Raw genomic sequence first — 25,954 nt, 5'->3', positions numbered from 1 at the left:
CAGTTTCTATATAAAGCCTCAGCACTCATGCTGCCAAACATGCCCTCGTAGGCCTATCCTACCCGATCCTTACTTTGGCGATGTCATTTACAAAATAGCTCAACACTCTACATGGAAATTGATGTAGTCTATCACGGTGCCATCCGTTTTGTCACAAAGCCCCATATACTACCCACCATTGTGACCTGTCACGCTCTTGTTGGCTGGCCCTCACTACATTACATTACATTTCGTCCATTTGTAGGCGCTCTTATCCAGGCGACTTGCAAATTGGTGCATTCACCTTATAGCCAGTGGACAACCACTTTACAATATGTTTATTTATTTATTTTTGGGGGTGGGGTAAGGGGGTAAGAGGTTTACTTTATCCTATCCCAGTATTCCTTAAACAGAGTGGGGTTTCAAGTGTCTCGAGATGGTAGGTACTCCGCTGTCCTGGCGTCGTGGGGGGGCTTGTTCCACCATTGGGGGTGCCAGAGCAGCGAACAGTTTTGACTGGGCTGAGCGGGAACTGTGCTTCGCAGAGGTAGGGGCCCAACAGGCCAAGGGTGGATAAACGCAATGCCCTCGTTTTGGGTGTGAGGACTGATCAGAGCCTGAAGGTATTCGTTCCCCTCACCTCCTAGGCAAGCACCATGGTCTTGTAGCAGATGTGAGTTTCAACTGGGAAGCCAGTGGAGTGTGCGAGGAGGCGGGGTACTAGAGAACTTGGGAAGGTTGAACACCAGACGGGCTGCAGCATTCTGGATGAGTTGTAGGGGTTTAATGGCACAGGCGAGGAGCCCAGCCAACAGCAAGTTGCAGTAATCCAGGCGGGGGAGATGACAAGTGCCTGGATTAGGACCTGTCCCTTCCTGTGTAAGGCAGGAGGTCGTACTCTCCGAGATGTTGAATACCTACTAGATCGGGTCACCCCTTGATGTTAGCGGAGAATGACAGGGTGTTGTCCAGGGTCACGCCAAGGCTCTTCGCACTCTGGGAGGAGGACACATGGAGTTGTCAACCAGTGATGCGATCATGAGCGGCAGTCCTTCCCGGGAGGAAGAGCAGCTCACGTCTTTGCCGAGGGTTCAGCATGAGGTGGTGATCCGTCATCCACACTGATATGTCTGCCTCAACATGCAGAATTGATTCGCCACCTGGTTATCATAAAGGGGAAACGAGAGGATTAGTTGTGTGTCGTCTACTAGCTAATGATGGAGAGATCATGTAAACAGAGCCAAGTGACTTGGTGTATAGAAGAATGGAGGGGGCCTAGAACGGCAGCCCTAGGGGGGACACGCATATTCGTCGCCAAACCCACTGACTCAGGAGTCATCTATAAATCACTGCTAGGCAAATCCCCTCTTATCTTAGCTCACTGTCACCATACAACACCCCCCGTAGTCTAACGCTCCAGCAGTTTTCTGTCTCCCAAAGCCACCACTCCTTTGACCCCATTCCTTCCCAGTTCCTCTGCTGTCATGACTGGATTGCAAAAATCTCTGAAGCTGAACTCTTATCTCCCTCACTAACTTTAAGCGTCAGTTGTCAGAGCAACTTACCGATCCACTGCACCTTACACAGCCTTTCTGAAATTAGCCCACCCCCTTCACCTCATCTCCATATTGTTATTTTATTTTGCTTCGTTTGCACCCCCATTACAGTGAGGGAAAAAATTATTTAATCCCCTCTGATTTTATCTTTGCCCACTGACAAAGAAATGATCAGTCTATATTTTAATGTAGGTTTAATTTGAACCCAGTGGGAACAGAATAACAACAAAAAAAATCCAAAAAAACGCATGTCAAAAATATTATAAATTGTTTGCATTTCAATGAAATAAGTATTTGACCCCCTCTCAATCAGAAAGATTTCTGGCTCCCAGGTGTCTTTTATACAGGTAACTTGAGCTGAGATTAGGAGCACACTCTTAAAGGGAGTGCTCCCTAATCTCCTATCCTCCACATTAAGCTCAATCAATCATCAATTCCACTCCACCATGGCCAAGACCAAAGAGCTCTCCAAAGGATGTCAGGGACAAGACTGTAGACCTACACAAGGCTGGAATGTTTCTACAAAACCACCATCGCCAGCAACTTGGTGAGAAGGTGACACCAACAGTTGGTGTTATTATTCAAATGGAAGAAACACCAAAGAACTATCAATCTCCCTCGGCCTGGGGCTCCATGCAAGATCTCACCTCGTGGAGTTGCAATGATCATGAGAATGGTGAGGAATCGCCCAAACTACCACGGGAGGATCTTGTCAAGCATCTCAAGGCAGCTGGGACTATAGTCACCAAGAAAACAATTGGTAACACACTACGCCGTGATGACTGAAATCCAGCAGCCCAAGATCCGCTCAAGAAAGCACATACCACAGGCCCCGTCTGGAAGTTTGCCAATGAACATCCTGAATGATTCAAAAACTGGGTGAAAGTTTTGGTCCAATGAACCAAAATCGCTCTTTGGCATCAACTCAACTCACCGTGTTTGGAGGAGGAGATTCCTATACCCCAAATCCCCACCGTCAAACATTATGCTTTGGGGGTGTTTTTCTGCTAAGGGGACAACTTCACCCATCAAAGGGACGATGGACAGGGGGCCATGTACCGTCAAATCTTGGTGAAACCTCCTTCCCTCAGCCAGGGCTTGAAAATGGGTCATGGATGGTATTCCACATACAATACCCAAAACCACACGCCAAGGCAACAGTTGCTCAAGAAGAAGCACATTAAAAAGGTCCTGGAGTGGCCTAAGCCAGTCTCCAAACCTCAATCCCTGAAATTCTGTGGAGAGGGAGCTGAAGGTTCGAGTTACCACGTCAGCCTCAAAGCCTTAATGAATTGGAGATCTGCAAAGAGAGTCACACAAAATCCTCCTGAAATTGTACAAACCTGCACTTCAAACGTCTACCTCTGTGATTGCCAACAGAGGGTTTTCCACCAATACTTAATGTTTTGCAGAGGGTCAAATATTATTTCCCTCATTAAAATCTAATCAATTACATTTTACTTTTTTCTCATTTTTTAGTTGTTATTCTGTCTCTCACTGTTCAAATAAACCTACCATTAAAATTATAACTGATCATGTCTTTGTCAGTGGGCAAACTACAAAATCAGCGAGGGGATCAAATACTTTTTTTCCCTCACTTATCTCTATTTGCACATCATCTTTGCACTCTATCATTCCAGTGTTAATACTGATTAACTATTTTGCACTATACCCCTTTATTGCCTTACCTCCATAACTTACTACATTCGCACACATGTATATATATTTTCTGTTGTATTTTTGACTTATGTTTTGTTTACCCCATATTACTCTGTTTTTGTTTTTATCCATCTTTCTTTATCTTGCCATTCATTTATTTTTTTCTCTTACTTAAATAATAATTAAAAATTTAAAAATATAAATGTAACATATTTAACAATTCATATTCTCTCTTAATCTATCAGGCAGATGAGTTGACAAATTATGGTTGTGATTCCAATATTATTTGTTTAAATCTATCAAAATATACTTTACAGACCATGAGTGGTCCTGTTCCATTTACGTGCTTGAAAGTATTCACCCCTTCATTTCCTATTTTGTTGCCTTACACCTGGAATTAAAATGTAGTTTTGGGGGTTTAAGTATCATTTATTTACACAACATGCCTACCACTTCTGAAGAGATCAAAATAAAAAATTTGTAAACACAAAATAAAAAATTGCGTACCAAACTATTCACCCCCCACCAAAGTCAATACTTTGTAGTTCCACCTTTTGCAGCAATTCCGGCTGTAGAAGTCTCTTGGGGTATGTCTCTATAAGCTTGCCACATCTAGCCACTCGAATTTTTGCTAATTCTTCAGTGCAAAACTTGCTCCAGCATCCTTCAAGTTGGATGGGTTCCCTGGTGTACAGCAATCTTTAAGTCATACCACAGATTCTCAATTGAATTAAGGTCTGGGCTTTACTTTGCCATTCCAAGACATTTAAATGTTTCCCCTTAAAACCACTCAGTGTTAGCTTTAACAGTATCCTTAGGGTCATTATCCTGCTGGAAGTTGAACCTCCGTCCCAGTCTCAAATCTCTGAAGACTAAAGGTTTTCTCCCTCAACTTTCTTATTTACGCCATCCATCATTCTTTCAATTCTGCGTTTCCCATCCTCCATAACATCACCACGCATGATGCTCCACCACCATGCTTCACTGTGGGATGGTGTTCTCGTGATGAAGGTGTTGGTTTGCGCATCCAACATAACGTTTTCCTTGATGGCCAAAAACTCAATTTTAGTCTCATCTGACCAGAGTACCTTCTTTCCATATGTTTGGGGATCTCCCACATGGCTTTTGGCAAACACCAAGCGTGTTTGCTTATTTTTTTCTTCAAGCAATGCTTTTTTCTGTCCACCCTTCCTAAGCCCAGCTCTAGAGTGTGCGGTTACAGTGTCCTATACAGATACTCCAATCTCTCCGCTGTGGAGCTTTGCAGCTCCTTCAGGTTTATCTTTGGTCTCTTTGTTACCTCTCTGATTAATGCCCTCCTTGCCTGGTCTGTGAGTTTTGGATGCGGCCCCCTCTTAGCCGGTTTGTTGTGGATTGCCAATATTCTTTCCATTTTTTTAATAATGGATTTAATGGATTGCTCTGTGGGATGTTCAAAGTTTCAGATATTGTTTTATAACCCAACCCCATCTGTACTTCTCCACAACTTTGTCCCTGACCTGTTTGGAACTCCATGGTCTTCATGGTGCCCCTTGCTTAGTGAAGTGTTGCAGACTCTGGGGCCTTTCAGAACAGGTGTTATATACTGAGATTATGTGACGATCATGTGACACTTAGATTGCACATAAGTGGACTTTATTTAACTAATTATGTGACTTCAGAGGGTAATTGGATGCACGATCTTATTTAGGGGCTTCATAGCAAGGGGTGAATACAGTCGTGGTCAAACGTTTTTGAGAATGACACAAATATTAATTTTCACAAAGTCTGCTGCCTCAGTGTTTATAATGGCAATTTGCATATACTCCAGAATGTTGTGAAGAATGATCGATGAATTGCAATTAATTGCAAGTCCTCTTTGCCATGAAAAATGAACTTAATCCCAAAAACCTTTCCCTGCATTTCAGCCCCTGACACAAAAGGACCAGCTGACATCATGTCAGTCATTCTGCTCGTTAACACTGGTGAGAGTGTTGACGAGGACAAGGCTGGAGATCACTCTGTCATGCTGATTGAGTTAGAATAACAGACTGGAAGCTTTAAAAGGAGGGTGGTCCTTGAAATCATTGTTCTTCCTCTGTTAACCATGGTTACCTGCAAGGAAACACGTGCCGTAATCATTGCTTTGCACAAAAAGGGCTTCACAGGCAAGGATATTGCTGCTAGTAAGATTGCACCTAAATCAACCATTTATCGGATCATCGAGAACTTCAAGGAGAGAGGTTCAATTGTTTGTGAAGAAAGATTCAGGGCGCCCAAGAAAGTCCAGCAATAGCGCCAGGACCATCTCCCTAAAGTTGATTCAGCTGCGGGATCGGGGGCAGCACCAGTGCAGAGCTTGCTCAGGAATGGCAGCAGGCAGGTGTGAGTGCATCTGCATGCACAGTGAGGCAAAAACTTTTGGAGGATGGCCTGGTGTCAAGAAGGGCAGTGAGACTTCTCTCCAGGAAAAACATCAGGGACAGATTGATATTCTGCAAAAGGTACAGGGATTGGACTGCTGAGGACTGGGGTAAAGTCATTTTCTCTGATGAATCCCCTTTCCGATTGTTTAGGGCATCCGGAAAAAAAGCTCGACGGAGAAGACAAGGTGAGCGCTACCATCAGTCCTGTGTCATGCCAACAGTAAAGCATCCTGAGACCATTCATGTGTGGGGGTTGCTTCTCAGCCAAGGGAGTGGGCTCACATCACAATTTGCCTAAGAACAAAGCCATGAATAAATAATGGTACCCACAAATTCTGATAAACTCCAAGCATTGATTATGCAAGAATGGGCTGCCTTCAGTCAGGATGTGGCCCAGAATTTAATTGACAGCATGCCAGGGCGGATTGCAGAGGTCTTGAAAAAGAAGGGTCAACACTGCAAATATTGACTCTTTGCATAAACTTAATATAATTGTCAATAAAATAGTTTGACACTTATGGAATGCTTGTAATTATACTTCAGTATACCATAGTAACATCTGACAAAAATATCTAAAAACACTGAAGCAGCAAACTTTGTGAATACCAATTCTCAAAACTTTTGACCATGACTGTACATATGCACGCACTTACTTTTCCGTTATTAAGTAATTTTTTTCATTTCACTCCACCAATTTGGACTATTTTGTGTATGTCCATTACATGAAATCCAAATAAAAATCAATTTAAATTACAGGTTGTAATGCAACAAAATAGGAAAAACACCAAGGGGGATGAATACTTTTGCAAGGCACTGTAATGAGGACATGAATAAGGGGTCCTTATGGTATAGCTGACCCTGCTCATTCCTGATTCATTTTGGATTTTACCGTTTTGAGCTAAATATTATATTTAAAGTCGCAGAGGGCTATTTTTATTTTTGTATCCTTTATTTAATTATGAAAGTCAGTTAAGAACAAATTCTTATTTACAATGACGGCCTACCAAAAGGAAAAAAGGCCTCCTGTGGGATGGGGGATAAAAAAATAATAAAAAAATACAAATATAGGACAAAACACACATCACGACGAGAGAGACACCACAACACTACATAAAGACAACAACATAGCATGGCAGCAACACATGACAACACAGCATGGTAGCAACACAACATGACAACAACATGGTAGCAACACAACATGGCAGCAGCACAACATGGTAGCAGTACAAAACATGGTACAAACATTAATGGGCACAGACAACAGCAGAAAGGGCAAGAAGGTAGAGACAACAATAAATCACGTGAAACAGCCACAACTGTCAGTAAGAGTGTCCATGATTGAGTCTTTGAATGAAGAGACGGATATAAAACTGTCCAGTTTGAGTGTTTTTTGCAGCTCGTTCCAGTCGCTAGCTGCAGCGAACTGAAAAGAGGAGCAACCCAGGAATGTGTGTGCTTTGGGGACCTTTAACTGAATGTGACTGGCAGAACGGGTATTGTATGTGGAGGATGAGGGCTGCAGTAGGTATCACAGATAGGGGGGAGTGAGGTCTAACAGGGTTTTATAAATAAGCATCAAACAGTGGGTCATGCGACGGGTATACAGACATGACCAGTTTACAGAGGAGTATAAAGTGCAGTGATGTGTCCTATAAGGAGCATTGATGGCAAATCTGATGGCCGAATGGTAAAGAACATCGAGCCGCTCGAGAGCACCCTTACCTGCCGATCTATAAATTACGTCTCCGCAATCTAGCATGGGTAAGATGGTCATCTGTATCAGGGTTAGTTTGGCAGCTGGGGTGAAAAAGGAGCGAAACCAAGTCTAGATTTAACCTTAGCCTGCAGCTTTGATATGTGCTGAGAGAAGGACAGTGTACCGTCTAGCCATACTCCCAAGTACTTGTATGAGGTGACTACCTCAAGCTCTAACCTCTCAGAGGTGGTAATCACACCAGTGGGGAGAGGGGCATTCTTCATACCAAACCACATTACCTTTGTTTTGGAGGTGTTCAGCGTTGGACACTAAGAAAGCTTTGTGTAGAGCGTTTAACACAAAATCCGGGTAGGGGCCAGCTGATTATAAGACTGTATCATCTGCATATAAATGGATGAGAGAGCTTCCTACTGCCTGAGCTATGTTGTTGATGTAAATTGAGAAGAGCGTGGGGCCTAGGATTGAGCCTTGGGGTACACCCTTGGTGACAGGCAGTGGCTGAGACAGCAGATGTTCTGACTTTATTCACTGCACTCTTTGAGAGAGGTAGTTAGCATACCAGACCAAAGCCCCTCAGAGACAATACTCCTTACCCGGCCCACAATAATGGAATGGTCTACCGTATCAAAAGCTTTGGCCAAGTCAATAAAAATAGCAGCACAACATTGTTTAGAATCAAAGGCAATGGTGACATCATTTAGGACCTTTAAGGTTGCAGTGACACATCCATAACCTGAGCGGAAACCAGATTGCATACCAGAGAGAATACTATAGACATTAAGAAAGCCAGTCAGTTGATTATTGACAAGTTTTTCCAACACTTTTGATAAACAGGGCAAAATGGAAATTGGCCTATAACAGTTAGGATCAGCTTGATCTCCCCCTTTAAATAAAGGACGCCCGTGGCTGCCTTCCAAGCAATGGGAACCTCCCCAGAAAGGAGAGACAGGTTAAAAAGGTCAGAGATAGGCTTGGCGATGATATGGGCTGCAACCTTAAAGAAGAAAGGGTCTAAACGATCTGACCCAGATGTTTTTTTGTGGTCAAGTTTAAGGAGCTCCTTTAGCACCTCGGACTCAGTGACCGCCTGCAGGGAGAGACTTTGTAGCGGGGCAGGGGAAAAAGAGGGAGGAGCATCGGGGCTAGTCGCATTAGAAGGGGTGGGAGATGAGGGAATTTTGGACGGGCAAAGAGGCATGGCTGACTCAAATAGCAATCCTGACTTAATGAAGTGGTGATTAAAGAGCTCAGCCATGTGCTCCTTGTCAGTAACAACCACATCATCAACATTAAGGGACATGAGCAGCTGTGAGGAGGAGGGTTTATTCTCCAGGTCTTTAACCGTTTTCTAGAACGTCTTGGGTTAGACTCACAGAGAGAGAACTGCTCCTTAAAGTAACTAACTTTGGCATTCCGGATAGCCTGAGTGCACTTATTTCTCATTTACCTGAATGAGAGTCAGTCAGCCTGAGTATGCGTGTGCCGAGCCTTTTACCAAATGGAATTCTTGAGATGGAGTAACTCTGCCAGATCACGGTCGAACCAGGTGCTGAACCTGTTTTTAATTCTAATTTTCTTTATGGGAGCGTGTTTGTTAACAATACCACTGAAAATATCCCAAAAAAAGGTCAAAGCATCTTCGACAGAGGGGAGCAAGCTGATTCTATACCAATTTACAGACGCCAGGTCATGAAGGAAGGCTTACTCATTAAAGTTATTTAGCAAGCGTCTATGTCAAACCAGAACAGGTCATTTCACTGAGCAGCCATTATGAACACAGGCTGTAAAACAGTGATCACTAAGGTCATTACAGAAAACACCAGACTGATACCTATCTGGATTATTTGTGAGGATAACATCAAGGAGAGTAGCCTTTTCTGGGTGTTTGGAGTCATACCTTGTGGGATTGGTAATTATCTGAGAAAGATTTAGGGAGTCCCATTGCTTTAGGACTTGGTCAGGTGGTTTAAGCATGTCCCAGTTTAGGTCACCTAGCAGGACAAATTCAGACTTAGTGTAAGGGCCCAGGAGAGAGCTTAGGGCATTTAGGGTACAGGACGGTGCTGATGGTGGATGATAACATCCAGCAACAGTCAACAAAGAGCTATTTGAAAGTTTAATGCTTAAAACCAGCTAATCAAATTGTTTGGGGACAGACTTGGTGGAGATAACCGAGCACTGAAGGTGTTCCTTGGTAATGATTGCCAGTCCACCACCTTTGGAAGATCTGTCTTTCCGAAAAAGTTTATAACCAGAAAGGTTAACATCAGACCAACACATCTGGATTGGAGCTGTGAACCCAAACTTTCAATTGATCAATTTGAGGTAATAAGCTTCTAGTGTTAACGTACAGAAAACCCAGGCTTTTACAAGAGCAGATATCAGAGAACATGTCAGAATTGGGGCTAGCAACAGTAGATGGGCCAGGGTGTACATGCACATTTCCAGATATCATCAGCAGTAATACAATTAGGGCACGGCAGAGGACAGGGAGCGCTCTGCAGTGTTGATTTATGACATTTGAATGTGCATTAGATGGCAACAAGATCATATTGTACAGCAATTTCATCAGGTAACATTAATAAAAAGCCGGCGAGAGGTGGTTAGAATAGGATGGGAGGCCAAGAGTCCGTGTAACCAATAGAGAGTCAGAGTCCCGAGTGTGAGAACAAACATAGTCTGTCCCACGGTTGGGTAAACAAGCAAGTTCATAGTCAACAAAGCATGCAGGAGTCATGGGGCAAATAGCATAAAGCACGAGAAAAACGACTTGGGGCTAGCCATTGTAAGTTCACAGTCACTCGTCCCAACAGTTTTATTTGTATTTCACCTTTATTTAACCAGGTAGGCTAGTTGAGAACAAGCTCTCATTTACAAATGCAACCTGGCCAAGATAAAGCAAAGCAGTGCGATAAAAACAACAACAACACAGAGTTACATATGGGATAAACAAAAATGTACAGTCAATAACACAATAGAAAAATAGAAAATCAATATACAGTGTGTGCAAATGTAGTAAGTTATGGAGGTAAGGCAATAAATAGGCCATAGTGCAAAATAATTACAATTTAGTATTAACACTGGAGTGATAGATGTGCAGAAGATGATGTGCAAATAGAGATACTGGGGTGCAAATGAGCAAAATAAATAACAATATGGGGCTGTGAAAAAGGGGCAGTGATCGGTAAGCTGCTCTGACAACTGATGCTTAAAGTTAGTGAGGGAGATAAGAGTCTCCAGCTTCAGAGATTTTTGCAGTTCGTTCCAGTCATTGGCAGCAGAGAACTGCTTTTGCTTTGGGGATGACCAGTGAGATATACCTGCTGGAGCGCATACTACGGGTGGGTGTTGCTATGGTGACCAATGAGCTAAGATAAGGCGGGGATTTGCCTAGCAGTGATTTATAGATGACCTGGAGACAGTGTGTTTGGCGACGAATATGTTGTGAGGGCCAGCCAACAAGAGCGTACAGGACACAATGGTGGGTAGTATATGGGGCTTTGGTGACAAAACGGATGGCACTGTGATAGACTACATCCAATTTGCTGAGTAGAGTGTTGGAGGCTATTTTGTAAATGACATCGCCAAGTCAAGGATTGGTAGGATAGTCAGTTTACGAGGGCATGTTTGGCAGCATGAGTGAAGGAGGATTTGTTGAGAAATAAGAAGCCTGATTCTAGATTTAACTTTGGATTGGAGATGCTTAATGTGAGTCTGGAAGGAGAGTTTACGGTCTAACCAGACACCTAGGTATTTGTAGTTGTCCACATACTCTCAGGTCAGACCCGCCTGAGAGTAGTGATTCTAGCCGGGTGGGCGGGTGCAAGCAGTGTTCGATTGAAGAGCATGCATTTAGTTTACTAGCGTTTAAGGAGCAGTTGGAGGCTACGGAAGGAGTGTTGTATGGCGTTGAAGCTCGTTTGGAGGTTTGGTAACACAGTGTTCAATGAAGGGCCAGATGTATACAAAAATGGTGTCGTCTGCATAGAGGTGGATCTGAGAGTCACCAGCAGCAAGAGCGACATCATTGATATACACAGAGAATAGAGTCGGCCGAGATTCTGAACCCTGTGGCACCCCATAGAGACTGCCAGAGGGAGTTGCAGCGGAGGGTGCAGAGCTGGTGGCCGGGGTAGGGGTAGCCAGGTGGAAAGCATGGCCAGCCGTAGCAAAATGCTTGTTGAAATTCTCGAAATTCTTGTTGACAGTGTTTCCATGCCTCAGTGCAGTGTGCAGCTGGGAGGAGGTGCTCTTATTCTCCATGGACTTTACAGTGTCCTAAAACTTTTAGGAGTTAGTGCTACAGGATGTAAATTTGTGTTTGAAAAAGCGAGCCTTTGCTTTCCTAACTGATTGTGTATATTGGTTCCTGACTTCCCTGAAAAGTTGCATATCGTGGGGGCTGTTCGATGCTAATGCAGTACGCCACAGGATGTTTTTGTGCTGGTCAAGGGCAGTCAAGTCTGGGGTGAACCAGGGCTATATCTGTTTTAATTCTGAATTTTTGAATGGGGCATGCTTATTTAAGATGGAGAGGAAAGCACTTTTAAAGAACAACCAGGTATCCGGGAGGCAGTGCGTGTGTGATGGAGGCCAGCGAAAGCTCGGAAGAGAGGGGGGAGTGTGGCGAGGGTACCTGTACCAGACAGGAGAGACAGGCCAGGGCTACGGTGGCCGGGAAGTGCAAAGCAACATTACAAAGAATGAAACACTTTTACAAAGCTCGAGACAAATTTACATTTTGGAAAACAAATTTACATTTTAGAAAACAAATTTACATTTTAGAAAACAAAATTAACATTTTAGAAAACAAATTTACATTTTAGAAAACAAATTTACATTTTAGAAAACAAATTAACAAGACGCAAAACACTTTTACCAGTCCCGAAACAAATTTACAAATGACAGATTCGTCACGGAAAGGGAATGTGTCATGATTTAACTGGATTAGAACCCAAATGCAGACAAGTACACCAAGCCAGAGAAGGTTTAACAAGTTTATTTACAATGTTCAAAAATCCAGGTTTCCAATAATAGGGGAAGAGCAAGTCCAGGTTACAGGGAGGGGTAACAGATCCAGGTCAGGGCAGGGGGGTGGTACCGTAATGTCCTAGTGTCCGTGGTGAGTCCAAAAGGGAGGTCCGTAGTGGGGAGCAGGATGGTGGTGGCAGGAGTGAAGCGGAGGCAGAAGTCAGGTTCCCATAATCTGTGGCACAGGAGAAAAGTAAATAGAACAGGCCAAAAACACAAAGAGCGGTAAAAACAAACAGGTTGAGTCGGCAGCGAGACTAACATGGTCGTCTTGACTATGATCTGACGATGAGTGGAAAGTTTGACCCGGGTCTTAAAGGCTGAGGTGATTATGGTGAATGAGCTGCAGCTGGAACCCTGACTCCCGCACACCAGACCTCACTCCTGCAATCAAGGACAGACAGAGGGGAGGGGAAGAGCAGAGAGAGAGCTACCTAGCAGCAGTAGGCCTAACAGTACCCCCCTCTACGGACGCCCACTGGCGACCGACAGGGTTTATCAGGATGTAACCTATGAAACTCACGGACCAGAGCAGGATCCACAATGAAGCTCCTGGGCACCCAGGAACGTTCCTCAGGACCATAACCCTCCCAATCCACCAGGTACTGAAACCACGACCCCGCGGCGAACATCCAGAAGTCGCCGGACAGTGTAGACCGGACCCCACCCACGATCCTGGGCGGAGGAGGGGACGAGAGGGCGGGCACAGAGGGCTAACCGACACAGGCTTAATCTGGGAAACATGAAAGGTGGAATGAACCCGTAGGGAGGCAGGAAGCTGTAGCTTAACCGCGCAGGGGTTAACAATAGACAGTATCTTGAACGGTCCTATAAAACGAGGCGCCATCTTCTTAGACTCCACTTTCAACGGAAGGTCACGTGACTTAAGCCATACCTCTTGACCAGGACAGTAACCGGGAGCCTGGGACGGTTGGCTTGCCTCTGCATGTACACCGAAGCTCGGGACAGAGCTACCCTGGCCTTCCTCCAGACCTTGAAGCAGCGGCGCATGTGGGACTGCACCGAGGGTACCGCCAGTTCCCTCTCTTGAGAAGGGAACAGGGGAGGTTGATAACCCAGAGCACACAGAAAGGGAGACAAACCAGAGGAAGCGTTAGTCAAGGTGTTATGAGCATATTCCACCCAGGGGAGCATGGAGCTCCACGACCCAGGGTTAGACCCTGTGACATCTCCTGGTTCGCTCTCTCGGCTTGCCCGTTGGTCTGGGGGTGATATCCAGAGGACAGGCTGGATGTAATGCCCAAAGCTTTACAGAAAGCCTTCCAAACCTGGGAGACAAACTGGGGACCCCTGTCAGAGACAATATCCGTGGGTAGACCATGAGAGCGGAACACATGTTCAACCAAAATATCAGCCGTTTCTCTGGCAGTGGGCAGTTTAGGTAGGGCCAAAAAATGAGCAAACTTAGAAAAACGATCAATAACAGTAAGAATGACAGTCTTTCCAGACGAGGGGGGAAGTCCAGTGACAAAATCCAAGGCAATGTGGGACCAGGGCCGGCTGGGTATTGGCAGAGGTCTTAGATGACCAGCGCTGGCCTGGGTGGAGTTCTTACTACGTGCACATACCGTATAAGCAGCAATGAAGGCTCGAGTGTCCGCCTCCATCCTGGGCCACCAGAACTTCCGTCGCACAAAGTCAAGGGTCCGAAGTAACTCCAGGGTGACAGGTAAGGGGAGACGAGTGAGCCCACTGAAGTACCTGGGAGCGAACAGACTCAGGGACAAACAACCGGTCAGGAGGACCGCTCCCAGGGTCAGCTTGATGATGTTGAGCCTGTCTAACAATCCCTTCGATGTCACATGTAATGGCCGCAATACTGCAGGTAGGAGGCAAGATGGGTTCAGGGTTACTACCAGTATCAACAGCAGAAAAAACACGAGACAGGGGCGTCAGGTTTGACGTTACGTGACCCAGGACGGTAAGACAGAGAAAAATTGAATCTACCAAAAAATTGTGCCCACCTGGCTTGACGGGGGTTGAGCTGCTTCGCTGACTGGATGTATGCCAGATTCTTATGATCCGTCCAAACGATGAAGGGTTGTTCCGCCCTCCAGCCAATGCCGCCACTCTTCGAGAGCCAGCTTCACGGCGAGCAGTTCACGATTGCCAACATCATAATTCCTCTCTGCCTGAGAAAGTTTCCGTGAAAGGAAAGCACAGGGATGCAGTTTGTTATCTTCCGGTGAACGTTGTGACAACACCGCACCTACCCCAGTGTCGGATGCATCCACCTCCACGACAAACTGGCGGTCGGGGGTCCGGCTGCATCAGAATGGGAGCCGAGGCGGCGATATTTCAGTTCTTCAAACGCTGCTTCGGCCCCTTCATTCCAAGCGAACGGTCGTGCGATGGAGGTGAGAGCGGTGAGTGGCGCCGCAATGCGGCTGTAGTCCTTGATGAACCTCCTGAGAAGTTCGCAAACCCCAGGAATCGTTGAAGTTGTTTTGCGGGTGGAGGGGGCTGGCCAGTCCGTGACAGCAGAGATCTTAGCTGGGTCCATCCGCAACTCCCCCTGAGCTATTATGTAACCCAAAAAGAGGTCTCAGACACATGAAATTCACATTTCTCCATCTTCACAAACAGTTTGTTCTCCAACAACCTTTGCAACACCTGGCGCACATGCAGTTCGTGTTCCTGGGAGGACTCTGAAAAAAATCAGGATATCATCCAGATAGACAAAAACAAACCGATTCAACATGTCCCGAAGGACATCATTGACTAGTGCCTGAAAAACGGCAGGGGCATTGGATAACCCAAAAGGCATAACCAGGTACTCAAAATGTCCCAAAGGTGTGTTGAAGGCAGTCTTCCATTCATCACCTTTACGAATGCGCACCAGGTGATACGCATTTCGTAGATCCAGTTTAGTGAAGATAGTTGCACCATGAAGGAGGGGAAAAGCAGAGTTAATTAAAGGCAGAGAATATTTGTTCTTAATGGTGATGTTGTTAAGTCCACGGGAAATCAATACAGGGTCTGAGGGTCTTATCCTTCTTAGCAACAAAAAAAGAATCCTGCTCCTACAGGTGACGAGGAAGGACGAATAATACCTGACGCCAAGGAGTCCCGAATGTAGTTCTCCATAGCCTCCGTCTCCGGGCGGGAGAGATTGTACAGGCGACTGCTGGGGAGAGGGGCTCCTGGCTGGAGGTCAATGGCGCAGTCGTAAGGGGCCGGTGAGGAGGAAGAGAAGTAGCTCTGTGTTTGCAGAAAACGGATGCCAGGTCATGATACACGTCAGGGACAGCAGAAAGATCCATGGACTCCAGTGGAGGTTGAGGCACAGTGCTGACAGGGGTCTGAGCAGAACACAAACAATTCACATGACAAAATGTGCTCCATGAAACAATTCTACCGGTCACCCAATCAATGTGTGGATTGTGTCTTATGAGCCAGGGGATACCAAGGACCAGGGGGGTCTGTGGGCAGTCAATTATATGGAATTGAATGTTCTCCTGATGATTACCCGACACTCTGAGACAAACAGGAACAGTCTGATGAGTAACACGGGTCAACAATTGTCCATTTAGACCCCTTAGCCTGCAGCGGACAGTCCATAGGAACAGTCTCTAACTCCATTTGTTGAGCCAACTCTCGATCCAAAAGCTTTCATCGGCACCAGAGTCAACCAGCGCACTAACCGAGAAATTCTGGGACTGCCACTGGAGGGATGCCTGGAGCAGAATGCGGGGAGAAGAGGAAGAATCCGCTGCTCGGCTCACCAAAACTTCTCCCAATAATGATGAGCCGGCCCTTTTCCCGGACGAACTGGGCAGGAAGGAACGAAATGACCAGCTTCTCCACAATACAGGCAGACCCGAGCCTGAATACGACGTGCACGCTCCTCTGAGGACAACCGTGCACGACTCCACCTCCATGGCTTCGGGTTCAGTGCTCCTCGTATCGACTCGGGAAGACTCGGCTTTCTCCGTAGGGAAGATGCGGGAAGGAGTTTGTTGACGACAGACCAGTTGCTTGGAACTAACACTCCTCTCCCAGGCGGCGCTCCCGAATCCGATTATCCAACCTGATTGTGAGTGAAATAAGATTATCCAGCGTAGGCGATACATCATATGACACCAACTCATCTTTTAAAGTCTCAGACAAAGCATTGATGAACACTCCTTGTAATGCCTCGTCATTCCAACCGCTCAACGCCTAATCGTCCGAAACTCCACTGCCATCTCCGCCACACTGCGAACCCCCTGCCGAAGAGACAACAACCGCTTTCGCAGCCTCCTTGCCCCGTACGGGTGGTCAAAAACCTTCCTCATCTCAGTGGAGAAGGCCAACGTAAGCGTTGCAAATGTCCGACTGACTCTCCCAGACCGCGGATCCCCAGGCACGAGCGGAACCGCTAGTAGAGTTGATAAGGTAGGCAATACGGGCTCTTTCTGAGGCGTAGGTGAGGGGCTGTTGTTCAAACACTAACGAGCATTGAGTCAAAAATTCACCACAGGTTCCCATGTTTCCCATCATAGCGCTCTGGAGCAGGAACAAAAGGCTCTCTGATCTGGGCTGGAGGGCCAGGAAAAACAGGTGGAGCAGGAGAAGGGGCAGTTTGTATGCCATGCCCGAGGGTTGCATTATTAACTTGGGTAGTAAGGACAGACACCTGATTGGTGAGTAATTGAACCTGATTAAACAGCACCTGACTGTTCTCAGCAATAGTCTTAAACAGGGTATCATGTTGGCCAAGTAAAATGTCCTGATTGGCTATAGCAGTCCGAATTTGAGTGCACTCTGGGGTGGTATCCGAGCTACTGTCTGCTGGGTTCATGTTGGTCAGATCATACTGTCATGATTTAACTGGATTAGAACCCAAATGCAGACAAGTACACCAAGCCAGAGAAGGTTTAACAAGTTTATTTACAATGTTCAAAAAGTCCAGGTTTCCAATAATAGGGGAAGAGCAAGTCCAGGTTACAGGGAGGGTAACAGATCCAGGTCAGGGCAGGGTGGTACCGTAATGTCCTAGTGTCCGTGGTGAGTCCAAAAGGGAGGTCCGGTAGTGGGGAGCAGGATGGTGGTGGCAGGAGTGAAGCGGAGGCAGAAGTCAGGTTCCCATAATCTGTGGCACAGGAGAAAAGTAAATAGAACAGGCCAAAAACACAAAGAGCGAAAACAAACAGGTTGAGTCGGCAGCGAGACTAACATGGTCGTCTTGACTATGATCTGACGATGAGTGGAAAGTTTGACCGGGTCTTAAAGGCTGAGGTGATTATGGTGAATGAGCTGCAGCTGGAACCCTGACTCCCGCACACCAGACCTCACTCCTGCAATCAAGGACAGACAGAGGGGAGGGGGAGAGCAGAGAGAGAGAGCTACCTAGCAGCAGTAGGCCTAACAGAATGTACCATATACCGGAAGTGACACGGAAGTGATGAGCGTGGTCTTTTCGTGTTGTTTATGGTGACCGCCCGAACATGGACTGCGGCCGAGGGATGTTTTGCCCGTTTTGTGGCAAACACATGAACAGCTTAACGCGGTTTTGCTTTACGTGTGGTCGGTGTTTGGAGTTTTTAAAGGACGCGGACCAGACGGAAACACCAGACATACTGCATCATTGCGTTCAATATTTTAACGAGGGTCACTCGAACGCTGTAATCGTGGACATGATGTCAAGTCTACACGGTGTAAACATCAGCTTGAGGACTCTTAAAAGTAAACTGAACGAAGCCGGTTGTACCGCAGAAAGGATTATTCCTCGCCAAACGCCGTGAGTAACGCCATCAGATTTGAACTTCGTGGACCTGGACAACTACTCAATGGGACCTAACTATATGTGGCACGCAGATGGTTATGACAAACTTAAGCCATTCGGTTTGGCCATTTCGGGATGCATAGATGGATTTTCACATAAAGTATTGTGGCTTCAATGTGGACCAACAAATAATAACCCAACAGTGATTGCTCACTATTTCATGTCATGTGTGCGAAACCTCGGTATCATCCCCATGAGACTGAGGACTGATTGCGGCACTGAGAACGGCATAATGGCTGCAATTCAATGTACCCTACGCCACCATCACAGTGACTACTACTCTGGAGCGTCCAGCCACATGTACGGCTCATCTATAAATAACCAGCGTATTGAGTCCTGGTGGTCTATATTTAGAAAGGGAAGGTGAGTTGTCTTCATAAAGGGTCATTGCATCTTTTGGTCATTCGATTTTCTTCTCAGGAACGATTAATGAAAAACGAGCACAATAATTATCAATACAAATTTGTAAAGCAAATCTTGCCCGGTCAGGAAAAGTAGCTGTTCCTGAAAAGAAAATCGAATGACCAAAAGATGCACAGACCATACATTTCATTATAACTAACCTTTATTATTTATAGTATAACTAAACATTTGTATCCATTTCTATAGGTCTCAGTTCTGGATGGAGTTATTTGCCGACCTTAGAGATGCCGGATACTTCAACGGGAGTCATGAGCATCAATGCCTATTGAGATATTGCTTTGGTGATGTTATTCAGAAGGACTTGGATGAGTGTGTGAGACTGTGGAACAGCCACAGGATTCGCCCTTCCAGAACAGCAGCATGTCCAGGAGGAGTGCCCAATGAACTCTACTACTTACCACACAGGTTATACATTGGTGATAATAAACAGATAAAAGCATTAATGTAACGTTTTAGCTTAAATGAAAATAAATGCAATTATGTATTCTATTTAACATAGGTTTGGCTCCAGAGACTGCGGATTTCAAAGTGAACAAGCTGAACTGGATGCCCTTCCTGAGGCTAGCCTGTCAATGACTCCTTGTGGGGACCCAAACATGCAGGAGTACTTGGACTTTGCCATGGAACACAATCAGTTACAGAAGCCAGACAACTGGGAGTCTGCATCCGAACTGTACATGAAACTAAAAGAAATGGCTCAGCTATGAAATGATCAAAAAGGGAGGGTTTTTCTGTCTGAACACAATATTTATGAATCTGTCACCCAAAGCTTAATTGTTTTTAAGTGTGAAGTAAATTAATCAAAAATAGTAATCAGTATTTATTACACTTTTGTAGTATTGAGAGTAATGGATCTAAAACATTTTCAAAATGTTTACTGTGAGAAAAGAACATGCTCACATACAGTAACATTATAAAAACAACTTTGGCAACTGCACTTTAAAAGTGCACCTTTAATAGGGTTGGGCATCAAGAACCAATTCCTACTTGGAATAGTTAAAAATTACGATTCCATCGGAATTGTTTCTTTATTGGAATCGTTTTGGAGGATTGGGTTTCAAATCTGATCATGGGTTCCAAATTTAATATGCGAAGTTTTGGTTTCTGTAGCGGCCAGGTGCTTGTTGTGCTGCAGCCATGGAGCACAGTAAGCGGTGCTCTAGTGTGGCTTTATTTTACATTGAAAAAGCCCCTCAAACTGCAACCCACCTTTGAATCAAAATAAAACTTTCCTCTTATTTGTGAAATAAGCATGTGACCCGTTTCAACTCCACCACTCAAAGAATCGGAATCGAGAATCGATAAGAACCGGAATCAAAAGGAAGAATCGGAATTGGAATCAGAATCGTTAAAATCTAAATGATGCCCAACCCTAACCTTTAACAACAACAACTTTTTCAGAGTCTTAACTCTAGGGGTCATCCATCATATAGCTTAGAAACAGCCGAATCCTGGACTATTTTGAATTCCAAAGTCCATTTGTGACTTAAACAAAGTGTATGAGTCTAGGAGTGGTAATCTCAAGGAGTTTGAACATGTATTTGCCATTGGGAACGCAGAGTCCTCCAGGAACTCTATTTGAGGCAGTGGTTCCAAGCCAGATGGGGGAAGTGAAGACAGCCCAGTAGCAAACATCAAAACATCTTCCACAGACACAGCAGCCTGGCCTTCTGCAAAGAAAAACAATTCAGATACATCACTGCCATGTGTTTTCTTAACTAGTTATAAAAAACAAACTAACAAACCTTCACAATCAAGGAGATAGTCTGCCCAGTAGGCCATGGTTTGACTTTCTTTAAGTCTTCGATTACTCCCCGAAGGACTGAGGTCAGGTTTGAAGAGTCTCTCAAGCTCAAAAGCAGTGAGTCGCCTTTCAGAGTGGCACATGACAGGGGCCAGCAAAGTAGGGGTGTTGCTGTAGTGCAGTCAAAAACTCCAGGGTTGAAAGACCATCTCTGAATCTACAGAGTGAACACAAACATTGTTTCACTGCTGTGTAGTGCCAATTGAATTTAAAATTATCTAAAGAAAAACTATTAAATATTCTCTTGTCTACAATTACTATCCACCTTAACATTGTTGAAAATTGATTTCAAAAACCCTATTTTTGCATTGCACATTAAACGTTAATTGTTACAAACTGTAAGTATAACACACAGAAACAAAAGACTGGAATGACACAGACGGATGGGTGGCTTGAGCACTCACACGATGCCTTCAGAAAGTCTACACACCCATTGCACTTTTTCACAACTTTGTTTCGTTATAGATTCAATTTAAAATAGTAATATTAATCTTTTTCCTCATCAGCCTACACACAATACATCATAATGACAAAGCAAAAACAAGTTTTAGAAATTGTAGCAAATTTAATAAAAATTAAAAACTGGAATATCACATTCGCACAAGTTAATTAACCATTTTCTCAGTACACTGTTGAAGCACCTTGGAAGTAATTCCAGCCTGGATTCCTCGTGTATGAAGCTACAGGCTTTACACACAACATCACCACACTCTTTATATCTGATTTTCAGGGACATTTACAAGAGATACTAAAACCTCTCTGCATGTCAGGATCTCTATGAGAACTGAGGGGCAGAAATAGATCCATATGTAAATGACACTGCTACAGTATGGAGCAGGTGGTTGGATAAACAGCAGCAAGTCATCAAGGGTTTGATGGGTAAGTGAGCCTCAAACCATCACTCTGCTGCCAGATGTGCAGCAGAGGTGGATGGATCACTTTAAGGGGTAACTGGACTGATTTTCCTCTATGGAAGAGTTAGTCAGGAGGAGAAACCTAAGATCTAATTTCTGTTTTTGCTTTGTCATTATGATGTATTGTGTTAGATTGATGAGGAAAAGGGATTTAAATATATTTTAAATTGAATCTATAAAGGTGTGCAGACTTAATGAAGGCACTGTAGTTTGACACAGAATGAAGTGACATCACATATCCGTTGAAATACACTAAGGTACAAATTCTGATTAAGGACAAATTGATAACAGATATACATACTTGCATAAACCAAAGATGGGGACCATGAGGCATTTCAAACAAAAAATCCATACATAAATAAATAAAAATCTCATCACTACAAATATCATCTTACCTGTCAATTACAGATGAGTTGCGGTCAATGGTATACCATTGGAGGTAGTCTGACACGATTTCTTTCTTTTCTTCCACAGTAGCCACATGTCTCAGACAACCTGCTGTCTGTAACATTGTGCTGTGTCTCATCATACATTCTTGCAGAGCATCCAATGAAGCAGCATTCTCAATCTGAAAGACATGAAAATGGGCAAAAACACCCCAGTCAATAACTGTATGCACTGTATCTCCTTGCCTATTTTTTTAATAACGTACATAGCAAGGTGTAATCTTACACTATCAAAAACTAATAAATTAATTAAATATATTCCGCACGTGATATAGGAAGTAAACATTGTCTCAAAAACACTGCAGTAAGTATGAAAAACTCTGCCCTACCATACCCTTATGCTATTCTCACCTCTTGCAAAGCTTTCCCTATTTCTTCATCAGTTATTAAATTATTTGTTGCTTTGAATGAAGGCTGGCCTGCAAGATAATGTACAAGATCTTCTGACAGGAACTGGGGTCCTGGACCTCCATGCACAACTGACACAGCAATCATCTTTCCTGCCAAGTAGTATTCATCCTCCCTAACAGCTGTGAATGAATTCATTTGCAAAATTAAAACAATGCATTACTGTATATACTGTAATATGCAAGCATATGTCATGTGATATATCTGGTCAATGAGCATTAACCAACCATTAGTAGCCTATAGTACACATCCAACCAATATGCATACCCTTTGCATTGTAGACCAAGAACCGATGTCCTTCTGGTCCATCAAAATGGGCCGGTCTTTTAGGGTGTTTCATCAGTAGAGTTAAAAACTCTCGTCTTGGACCACCAGTGTCAATTCCCTCTTCCAGAACACCAGTATCATCAGTAAATTTCACCAGCATGTCACAGGTTTCAGAATATGTTGTACGCTTGAAACCTCTGACTGCCCCATACCAAACATTATCCCTTGAGATGTTAAACCGGCTGACTTTTTTATGATCAATAGGAAGAGACAGGTTTGCTACGATGTCAGGTAATGCAATGTCCGTCTCCTCCCTGTAATGACAAAAAGTTAATTCATTTGTGGATATTCCAGATATACAAGAACTATTGTACAGTGAAAAAAACTGGAGTGCTATAGTCAAAGCATATTACATTGCTGTGTGTTGGAAATTCTTCACATTGACAGCAACCGGCTCTTTCGTCCTCCTGCTCAACATTTGGTGAATACAGGTCTGTGTATTTACTGTTGGGAAATTGCCATTTCCATGTTAAAACATCTTACAAACAAAAATGTCTTCCCCATGTAATCAGTTCAATACATTTAAATTATGTCAGTCATTATCTTTTCCCTTTTTTTTTACTTACCTGTAGCAAGACATTTTTTCTGGATTTGCTTCCGGTGGATCCAGATCCTCAGCATCAGATATTACTATCTGAAAAAAAAGATTAAAATGTCTGAAACAACAACACTGAAAGCAAGAAATGTCATGCTGCCACACTCTGCCTTATTACCTGTCCAGGCTGAATTGTTGATTGTCCTGGTGCATCTCTGAAACATGATAAAACATATTAAAATGATTAGCTCCATGATAAATGCTATAATGTAGCTTTGAGTAGCATGTAGTAGTAGAGGGAACAGAAAGATGTATTTAAAAAAAAGATTATTTTGAGAACATGTGGATAGGAGCGCTTCCTGGACTCAAATCTGAGTTAGTTTGAGTTTCTTTTTTAATGGAAAAGGTATAAAATAAAAGAAAGCTCAAACTACTATTTTTTAACTATTAAAATGCTTGTATTGCAAGTGGCCAAGCCATACAGAACCAATTTAAAAGAACTTTAATGCCTTTTTGCATCTAGCCTTCGCAGCGAGTCAAACAGATGAAATGAGAGACAATGGGTCTTTTCTAGTGTCCAAGGTGTTCTGGGCTAGAGTAGGTGTTGTAGACATCTTAAAACCAGTAGGTGTCCTTCAGGCCTACAATAGTCAAATCATGTAAACATTATGTATATGGATGTGTCCCATGTTTCCTATTGGTGGATTACCACTAGAAAAACCCAGTGTCTCTCATTACATCTATTTGACTCCCTGACAAAGGCTAGATGCCGAAACGTGTTGGAGTTCTTTAAGTTGGTTCTGGATGACCGTGCCACTTCAGTAAAGGCCTATAGTACCTATGCAGGATCGACAGTGATGTGGACATATGAATGGACAGTGGATACCCCCACTTAATTCTCACGTGTTTTTTTAATGGTTTGGTTAATTTTTGTTTATTCAACTGCAAGAGCAACTGTATTTCAGTGGGTTTATTCTGTAAAGCTCTGCTCACACAGGCAGCTGTGGGTCCTTTAGGTAGGGGAGCAGGGGCACCGCAGTCAGTTACAGAAACAGCTGATAGCATGTAGCAACGTTGAGCTTATGTGCAGCAATATAAATGTATGTATAATGTGTATGTGAATAAGTAGTGAAATATCTGCTAGTAGTTTTATCAGTTTTGTGAGTTAAATTAAAAAAATTGAAATTGCACTTTACCTGGTAGTGAAAGCACTGTAGCCCAACAAAATATGAATTATTATTGCACGTGTGAAAATTCCTTTGTGTCCAAGTGTGCAACACCTACCCTTTCATCGTCCAGCTTGTGTTTGGGAGTACTTCGATTTTGTGGTTCAAAAACCTGAGAGGAAACGGATAAAATGATCAACAACTTTCAACAGGTTCCATTATTTTTCCATTACCACATACAGTATATATCAATGCTGAATGGTTGTCTGTGTTACTGTATAATAGTTACTGCAAAATAATCAAAACAAGCCTTTTTCCACTAAAATATTGACCAGGACATTGATTTTATGCTTAAAATCCAATGTACATCTAATTAATAAATTATATGAAAATGAATAAATACAAACATACATAAACATTTAAAAAAGAGAAATAACTGATGTACCAAAGTGTCAGCACGATTGAGTTCAGCTGTGCTCCTTGTTGTGATGACAATTTCAGAATCAGAGTCTGAGGTATCATCCACTGAAAAAAATAATTCAAACAACCATTATCTATCCTCCAGCAGAGTATCTAAATATGTAAAAATATTGAATCATGAGATCCACTAACCTCTTTTATAGTGTTTTTCTAGGCAAATGAAAAAAGTGATCCTGGAATATGCCTTTCCTATTTCCTTTTTATATTCTGCCAATTTGAATGGCCTTTCTGACCCAGGCACATGAACCACCTCTGAGCAGTCTGGATACAAAAGGACATAAGGTCCTTCGTGCATGTCCTTGTTAAATGTTGTCATTTTCTGGACAGCTTGTTTCAGGAAATCAGGTGCTGCTACCTCTGGGTCTGTAAATAACTGTAGTGTTTTCCCTCTTAGAGGTTTTAAATCAGTTCCACTTGGCACCATCAATCCTACGTTTATCTAGTAAAATAACAAAGATATAATTAATGTATACATAGGTAAAATAAATATACACAAACACACAAATACATATAGAGCATTGCAAAATTGTATAGGACGGTCAGTACACCTTACCTGGACGTGTTCTTTCTTTAGGCCTATATCTTCCTTTTGGCCCATAGTTAAAAGACTGTCGTTCTTTTGATTTCGAGCTTCTGTACTCCATGAACTGTTTGTATGATGGGCATGGTTGTTCTGCAGAAATGGACAGAGTTCCGAAACAGAAAGTTAGAACCGCTCAAAAATCATTAGCGTTACTGTCCTAGCTAGCGCGTTTTTGTTTTCGCTAAACTTACTTTGCATAGCACTGTCCGGCTGTCGAGACGTCCCCTGTGTTTCAGACGTCCCCTGTGTTTCCAATGTTTCCGTCTTGTCCGCGTCCTTTAAAAACTCCAAACACCGACCACACGTAAAGCAAAACCGCGTTAAGCTGTTCATGTGTTTGCCACAAAACGGGCAAAACATCCCTCGGCCGCAGTCCATGTTCGGGCGGTCACCATAAACTTATTTGACGCCATAAACGCTCATCACTTCCGTGTCACTTCCGGTATATGGTACATTCCCTTTCCGTGACGAATCTGTCATTTGTAAATTTGTTTCGGGACTGGTAAAAGTGTTTTGCGTCTTGTTAATTTGTTTTCTAAAATGTTAATTTGTTTTCTAAAATGTTAATTTGTTTTATAAAATGTAAATTTGTTTTATAAAATGTAAATTTGTTTTCCAAAATGTAAATTTGTTTTCCAAAATGTAAATTTGTTTTCCAAAATGTAAATTTGTCTCGAGCTTTGTAAAAGTGTTCCATTCTTTGTAATGTTGCTTTGCACTTCCCGCCACCGTA

The 25,954-nt window shown here is 43.6% G+C and overlaps 1 protein-coding gene and 2 long non-coding RNA genes across 3 annotated transcripts; 1 reads left to right on the top strand and 2 right to left on the bottom strand.

Annotated features, from left to right (window-relative positions):
• Positions 1-18,040: 18,040 nt before the first annotated feature.
• Positions 18,041-19,556, top strand: LOC121576963. The gene is made up of 3 exons (XM_041890593.2): positions 18,041-18,498; positions 18,745-18,963; positions 19,058-19,556. The coding sequence occupies exons 1-3, from the start codon at positions 18,140-18,142 to the stop codon at positions 19,263-19,265; spliced, it is 786 nt and encodes a 261-aa protein (XP_041746527.1). The 5' UTR covers positions 18,041-18,139; the 3' UTR covers positions 19,266-19,556.
• Positions 19,557-20,465: 909 nt separating this feature from the next.
• LOC123490698 lies at positions 20,466-22,444 on the bottom strand. The gene is made up of 3 exons (XR_006661013.1): positions 22,398-22,444; positions 21,672-22,252; positions 20,466-20,519 (listed from the first exon to the last, which is right to left on the bottom strand). It is a non-coding gene; the product is annotated as an uncharacterized LOC123490698 (long non-coding RNA).
• Positions 22,445-24,974: 2,530 nt separating this feature from the next.
• Positions 24,975-25,456, bottom strand: LOC121576962. Its single transcript, XR_006661012.1, has 3 exons — positions 25,413-25,456; positions 25,192-25,311; positions 24,975-25,077 (listed from the first exon to the last, which is right to left on the bottom strand). It is a non-coding gene; the product is annotated as an uncharacterized LOC121576962 (long non-coding RNA).
• Positions 25,457-25,954: the final 498 nt, after the last annotated feature.

The sequence above is a fragment of the Coregonus clupeaformis genome, unplaced genomic scaffold (genome assembly GCF_020615455.1).
Source record: "Coregonus clupeaformis isolate EN_2021a unplaced genomic scaffold, ASM2061545v1 scaf4432, whole genome shotgun sequence".
Lineage (NCBI taxonomy): Eukaryota > Metazoa > Chordata > Actinopteri > Salmoniformes > Salmonidae > Coregonus > Coregonus clupeaformis.
Note: the sequence above shows the minus strand (reverse complement) of the source record. Positions and strands in the feature narration are given on the sequence as shown.